This window comes from Garra rufa, chromosome 20, assembly GCF_049309525.1.
Source record: "Garra rufa chromosome 20, GarRuf1.0, whole genome shotgun sequence".
In the NCBI taxonomy this organism is placed as follows: Eukaryota; Metazoa; Chordata; class Actinopteri; order Cypriniformes; family Cyprinidae; genus Garra; species Garra rufa.
In genome coordinates this window covers 2791220-2798548 of record NC_133380.1, presented here as the reverse complement: position 1 = coordinate 2798548, position 7329 = coordinate 2791220, and the positions used below count along the sequence as shown (strand labels likewise).

Genomic DNA, 7329 nt, shown 5'->3' with positions numbered 1-7329 from the left:
TTTAACTTAAAATTTTAAGGCAGCTGCTAAACTTAAGTTTTTAAGTTGAAACTGGTGAAAACTTCTTACAGTGTAGGATCAGCTGCACTCAGCTGAGATTCTTCCATGTATTTTTGTGCAAATTTTCAGGAGTTTCAACCAGACTGACTTTCCTGCCATCGATAAATATTCTGTTTTCACAAGCTCATCTGTGGATCCTTTAGTCTCTGTTTTACTAATTTCCAGTATAGTGTTGATCCCCAAGGTTTTCCCAGACTGAAACGAGAAAATCACATTGAAACAAAAATAAATAAAGAAATGCACAAACAAATAAATTAATTGATTAAGAGCTGTATGTTAGCTGTATAGAGATGCAGTTTTAGCAACTTGTATTTATTTTACTTTTACTTAGGATTAACAGGAATAGTTTGCATATAGATCAGCTTTGAGTAACTTTAGTAGTAACTATAGTTTAAAGTCAGACATTGCTTGTAATGATTTTTTTAAGGGTGTAGAATTGAGTAAATTAAATGTCTTTTATCTACGGTTATGTAACAGTACCTACCTGTTTTTCCCTTTTTTTTCTTTTGCAGATAGCTTCAGGAATAATCGCATCTTCTAAAAGCGTTGGTTTCTGCTGCCTAAGGTCAACGCGGATGGATTTATGGATTTAGATTTTTACAGAAAAGTAAAAAGGTGTGGTTAGAAAAAATGACTGCATAAATAATGTGAGTAGTAAACATTTGGTTAATCACTTAAGGTGTGACAGTGCCCCCCTTTGGTCACATGAGAAAGTGCAAACTCTTGCGGTCCATGTACTGAAGGGGGCGGGGCAAACACATGTCTATCATCAGACGCCATCGCACAAGCACCGCCCACCTCCAACATTCGCGCACTTAGACACGCCCCTCGCACTGTGTAGCGTTTTCCGGCATCAGTGTTTAGCTGCTGCGATTTCCTCAATTACACAATTTTTAGCGTTTTTACTCCTCGACAGCAAACACGACCTATTTCATCGTTATTATGCCCCTGTAGCGTGTAATTATCATTCACGATATTCATGAGGGAGTTCTGGCGTTTTCTCTGAACGGGAAGTTTGAGTGTTTTCATCGTCTGTGTATGTTTTGGGCTTTTGGAAACGGGTTTTCGTGAGCAATGTTAAACGCAGCACGAACCCGCGGACTGCTGCTTTTACTCCTGAGTTTATTCTGCGCTCATTTGAGCTGGGGATGGTTTCAAAACAACGCCAAGAGCAAAAGCCCACAGAAGGAGCCTGTTTACGAAGACACTCTCGACAGCCAAGACCAAAGCTGCTTATGTCATGTAAGTTTATTTGAAAAAACACATTATTAGTGTTCATTTTTCAGTTTTTGACACAGTTTCACTAGTATTTCTGGCATGTTCTACTGTCGCGCGAATGTGACGTCATCACGTCCGCAGTTCGTTGCGGTTTTCTGCGGCGTTTAGTGTTTTCTGTTAAGTTTATTTCGCTTAATGTTGCGCATTCTTATCTATATTTTGTCGATAGACATTTATTTTGTGGACAGTTAATATCTAGAGAAACAATATTCTGATATGCATCACCAAAAATTAAGGCTGACGTGTTTCTTGACTTGTTTATTTAATTACTCATTTATTCGACTTTGAAGTATACATTATACAAAATTAAAAAGGATAAGATTGCTTAATAAAACGATTATATATTTGTTATTTATTATTTTAATTCATTCATTAATTTAGCTGCTTGGTTAGATTTATTTTAAGTTATTTTTTAAATAACTGCTCGGCTTGGTCTGTATTTTAAGTTTAAGTCTTTTATTATTTGAATTTATAAATTTAATTTTGTTGCTCCTTTGTTTTGTGTTTTGACTTATTTATTTATTTTTTTAAAGTTATTTATTATTTAATTTATTTTGCTGCTTGGTTTGGTCTGTATTTTAAGTTATTTGTTAGTTGAAATCATTTATTTTAGTTGCTGCTATGTTGTGTGTTTTAACATTATTATTATTATTTTTTTTAAATAATTTTAAAGTTATTTATTACTTTAATTTATTGTTCTGCTTGGTTTGGTCTGTATTTTAAGTTATTTATTAATTTGAATTCATTTATTTTTGTTGCTCCTCTGTTTTGTGTTTTAGCTTATATTTTATTTTTTCAATTATTTTTTAAAGTGATTTTTTATTTAAAAAATATTAATTTAGCTGCTTGGTCTGGTCTATATTTTAAGTAATTTATTATTTGAATTTATTGCTTTATTTATATTGCTCCTTTTTCTGTGTTTTAGCTTATTTTGTATTTTTAAATTTTAAGTTATTTATTTTAAATAATTTATTTAGCTGCTTGGTTTGGTCTGTGTTTTAAGATATTTATTATTTGAATTTATTTCTTTATATTTTTTAACTCTTGTTTTAAAGTTATTTATTATTTAAATTAAGTTATTGACTATTTAAATTATTTTATTTATTTACTTTTGTTGCTTCTTTGTTCTGTGTTTTAACTTTATTTTTAAAGTCTATTTTCAATGTCTTTAGTGTTTTCTGTTCAAATCTGCATGTTGGTTTATCTTAATGTTCCATATTCTTATATTTGGGTGTTATTTTATGGCTGTCAGCAACCCTGGCCAATTAATATCTTTAAAAAAAAAACAATATTCTGACAGGTATAACAAAGATATAAGGCTGAGATGTTTGTTTCTTAACTTATTTTAATCTTATTTAATTACTTATTTGTATCACATTTAATCATAGACATTATATTCGGCTTTAAAAGACTTTGACACAATAAAGCATGTATTATATAATTAAAAAGGTTAAGTTTACGTAATTAAAACGAATTATAAAGTATGTATTACATATTGGCGCAAACTTAAACTACGTTGAAAAGCAAACCGTCTGTTATTAAGCGTGTTGTCGTTCCATTGGTCCGTTGGAGGCGCTGACGTCAGTTGGATTATAGGTTTTGTAGTCTTTTATCCCTCCCTCCTCCGTTGACTACAGCGCTGAGCGCTCCGGCGAAGAACTACAGCGCGTCGCGTGTGGGCGTGTCAGCTTGTGACGTTCTTTTGTTTGGAGGCGGGGCGACGCGGCTGAATTTCCACGCGGTAGTTGATTGAGTTTTGACAGCTCATCTCAAGCGGTTTGTGATCACCTCACCGAGTCGGTCCTGCATCGCGGATGACAGCTGCTAGAAACCGCGTGAAGACCGCAGCACGCGCTCAACACTTTAATAAAACATAGGTTTTGCATTTGTAAAGGGATGTCTGTAAAGAGATGCCGTTTTTGGGAGGCGTCGCTGTTTGCTCTGGGACTTTTTGCACTTTTACAGTCAAAGCAGGTCAGGCCATTTATACCACTTAAATATTTAACTTGGTTTCTTTTTTGCTTTATTCTGTTCTGTATTTTAAGTTATGTACAAGTAATTTATTATTTTAAATAATTTATTAATTTTGCTGCTTGGTTATTTATTATTTGACTTATTTTATTTATTTTTGTTGCTCCTTTATTCTGTGTTTTTTATTTTTTCAGTTATGTATTATTTATCTGCTTGATTTGGTCTGTATTTTAAGTTATTGTTTGAATTTATTTATTTATTTATTTATGTTGTTCCTTTTCTGTTTTTTAACTTTTTTAAATGTTTTTTTTTTTTTTAAGTTATTTAGAAGTATTTATTATTTTAATAAATTTGTTAATTTTGCTGCTTGGTTATTTATTATTTGACTATTTATTGTTGTTTGCTCCTTTGTTCTGTCTTTATTTTTTTTTTCAATTATTTTGTTAGATATGTATTTTGATTAATTTATTTAGCTGTTGTTTGAATGTAGTTATTTATTTATTTTTGCTCCTTTGTTCTGTGTTTTAACTTTTTTATGTAAGTTATTTATTTTAATTTATTTGTTTAATTAGCTGCTAGGTTATTTTTATATATTTTCTACTTTATTTGTTCTGTGTTTTAAGTTATTTAAAAGTTATTTATTATTTTAATTAATTAATTTAGCTGCTTGGTAGTTTATTATTTGACTTATGTTGATTATTTTTTTTAATTATTTTGTAAAAGTTATGTATTTATTTTAATTAAATATTTGATTCATTTATTTAGCTGCTTGGTTTGGTCTGTATTTTAAGTTCTTGTTTGAATTTAGTTATTTTTGTTCTGTGTTTTAACTTTTTTTAAAATGTTTTTAAAGGTTATTTATTATTTTAATTATTATTTAATAAGCTGCTTGGTTTGGTCTGTATTATAGGTTATTTTTTAAATTTATTTTGTTTATTTAATTTTGTTTCTTTGGTCTGTGTTTTAACTTATTTTTTTATTTTTCGAAATTTTCTTTTTAAGTCATTTATTATTTTAATTAATGAATGAATTTAGTTGCTTGGTTTGGTCTGTTTTTCAAGTTATTTATTATTTTTATTTATTCATTAATGCACCTTTGTTATGTGTTTTAAGTATTTTTTATTTTATTTTTTATTTTATTTTTAAAGTTATTTATTATTTTAACTAATTAATATTTTTATTTAATGTCTTTTAAGATAATTATAATTGATTTAATTTATTTTTGTTGCTCCTTTGTTCTGTGTTTTAAGTATTTTTTTATTTTATTTTTAAAGTTATTATTTTAACTAATTAATGTTTTTATTTAATGTTTATTATTTTTAGTAATTAGTGTTTTTATTTAATGTGTTTTAAGATATTTATGATTTATTTTATTTTATTTATTTATTTTGTGTTGCTCCTTTGTTCTGTGTTTTAAGTTATTTTTTATGTTTTATTATTTTTTTTAAAGTTATTTAATTTAATGAAGTATAGGCTTTACAGGCTTGTACTGACTTGATCAATTTTAATTATTTATCTGAGGTCAGTTTCAAAAACCCAATCAGTAGTAAGAGTACTAACACAAAGCAACATACTGTGTACTTTTCTAATGAGAAACTAGACAGATGGATAACTATTTTTGAGTTTTTATCAGATGATAGCTGTTGTTATTCCTGTTTTCTGCAGTTAACAGGTGTCTTGGACGACTGTTTCTGTGACATCGAGAGCATTGACGTCTTCAACAACTTCAAAATCTATCCTCACATTCGCAAGCTCATAGCGAGAGACTTCTTCCGATACTACAAGGTACATTTATGTCTTAAAGATCTACACTTGCAACGTAAACCTCAGAGATGATTCACTGCATCTTTACCTGGTCCTACAGTCTGGATGAATGAATATGAGGGGCTTTAAATAAATACATGTTTTTATTATTCATGTTAATAACAAACGTTCTGTGCAGTCAAAGATTTTACTTGACATTTTCTGTACTTTTAATATTGTTGCTTTTATTATGTTAATATTTATAGATTTTTAAGCCATTTTACTCAAACGCTAAGAGTAGCGTTATTTGGTATTGTTTATATTATAAAGATATTTATTTTATTTTATGTGAATTATAATAATTAATAATTAATATTTCATATTATTTATATATAATTGTTTTATACAAAATGTTTTGTTTGTTAATTTTCTTTTTTATATTATTTATATTTTTACATGTATTAATACATGATTTAATATATTTAAATTTTATTATAACCTAAATTTAAATAATTAAAAATATTGTCTATTATAAAATAATATAAAAAAGTCAAATAAAAATATTTCATTAATATATTTCTTTTACATATGATATAATTATGTTTAGCAATATGATATAATAATGTTTTATTATAATGGAATTTCTTAACAAAATATATTTATTTGATTTGATTTCATATTATTTAAGATATTTTTATATTTTCCAACATTTTTTATTTGATAATATTGATATTAATGTTATTAATAAATAAATAAATAAATATATATTTAATTTTTTTTAAATGGCTACCACTTAAATATATTTTAACACTACTGTTAATGTTATTAAAATATATTTTATATTTTTTATTTATATTTTTTATTTATAAATGGTAAAATTATATTAATATATTTACATTAAATTACTAATATAAATAGTTTAAAATAATAACAAGTAGTTTAAAATAAATGTTTTTATATTAAATTACCAATATAAATGTACAATTATTTTTTATTTTAATTATTAATGATTAATTATTTTACATGTTTTATATTTAATATTTATTTTATTATAATATAATAAAAATAGTGTATTATAACATAGTATAAATAACAAATTAAAAAAATATTTATTATAATTAATAATTATTCTACAAGTATTCGATATATTCATAAAGTAATATAAAAATAGTATAAATAAAAAATTATGCCATTTAATATTTATATTAAGTTACTAAACGAAATAATATAAAAAGAGTATAAAATAAAACTTTTAATTAATATAATATAATTAATATTATTAATCTAGTCATATTAAATTACTAAAATTAACTTAATAGTATTTATTAAAATTAATAATTATTCGACATGCGTTAGATTTAATTTATTTATAATGTAATATAATAATAGTATAAAATAACGTTAAATTGTTAATATATTTATAGATAATTACTAATAGAAATAATATACGTTTTGATCAACTAATAAATATTTTATTCTATATTTATTTACAATATAAAAACGAATATGTATTTTTATTATATGTGATGTTATTATAAGTTTACTCTCGTCTTATTCCACTCAGAAGTCAATTCAAGTGTTTTATGAGTATTTTGCTCACAGAAACTCATCATATTCTTGTTTTCCAGGTGAATCTGAAGCGTCCGTGTCCGTTCTGGCCCGATGACGGCCATTGCTCCATCAAAGACTGTCACGTAGAGCCATGTCCAGAGGTCAGAGTTCAACACATTTGGTTAATTTGACGTGGCTGTAATTTGACTATCCAAAGAACAGTTTTAAAACCATTCTTCCTCATGCATACAGCTTGATTGTTTACTCCAGTTTTAAAATAAGGATTTAGGATTTAAGGATTGACATTATTTTCTTTTTCTTCCAGAGTGAAGTTCCTGTAGGAATTAAATCCGGCAACTATAACAAGGTAAGAGACTTTTAGAGAGATGTGTTTGCTTTTGGAAACAGTGTTTGTTTTGATGAGCTGAATGTAGTTTGTACATTAAATGCTTTTTTAAATGCAGTACGTCAGCAGTGTGTTTATGTGGTGTTTGTTCAGCTGTGTTCAGCGCGGGCCGCTCGCTGCTTGTTTGTTGAGGGTTTGTGTAATAGAGCGGATAAGGTTGAGTCAGCGCTCACAGAGTTTGTCCTTAATGTCGCCGAACGCGTCTGATAGCGGATGAACTGGTTATTTTTAGTGAGCTGTGAACGTTCACACTTCATAGAGAAGATAGACGACCTCAGACACATCTGGACAGGAAACACATGCCACTGTATGAATGTGTG

General features: G+C 27.1%; 1 protein-coding gene across 1 annotated transcript in view; it reads left to right on the top strand.

Moving 5' to 3' along the window:
- The first annotated feature begins 1026 nt into the window (after positions 1-1026).
- Positions 1027-7329, top strand: part of LOC141294286 (ERO1-like protein beta) — a 12045-nt gene continuing 5742 nt past the window's right edge. Inside the window, exons 1-4 of the mRNA XM_073826360.1 lie at positions 1027-1302; positions 4975-5094; positions 6681-6764; positions 6929-6970. Coding sequence (XP_073682461.1) covers positions 1135-1302; positions 4975-5094; positions 6681-6764; positions 6929-6970 — 414 coding nt within the window. The 5' untranslated portion in view covers positions 1027-1134. The remainder of the gene's footprint in view (positions 1303-4974; positions 5095-6680; positions 6765-6928; positions 6971-7329) is intronic.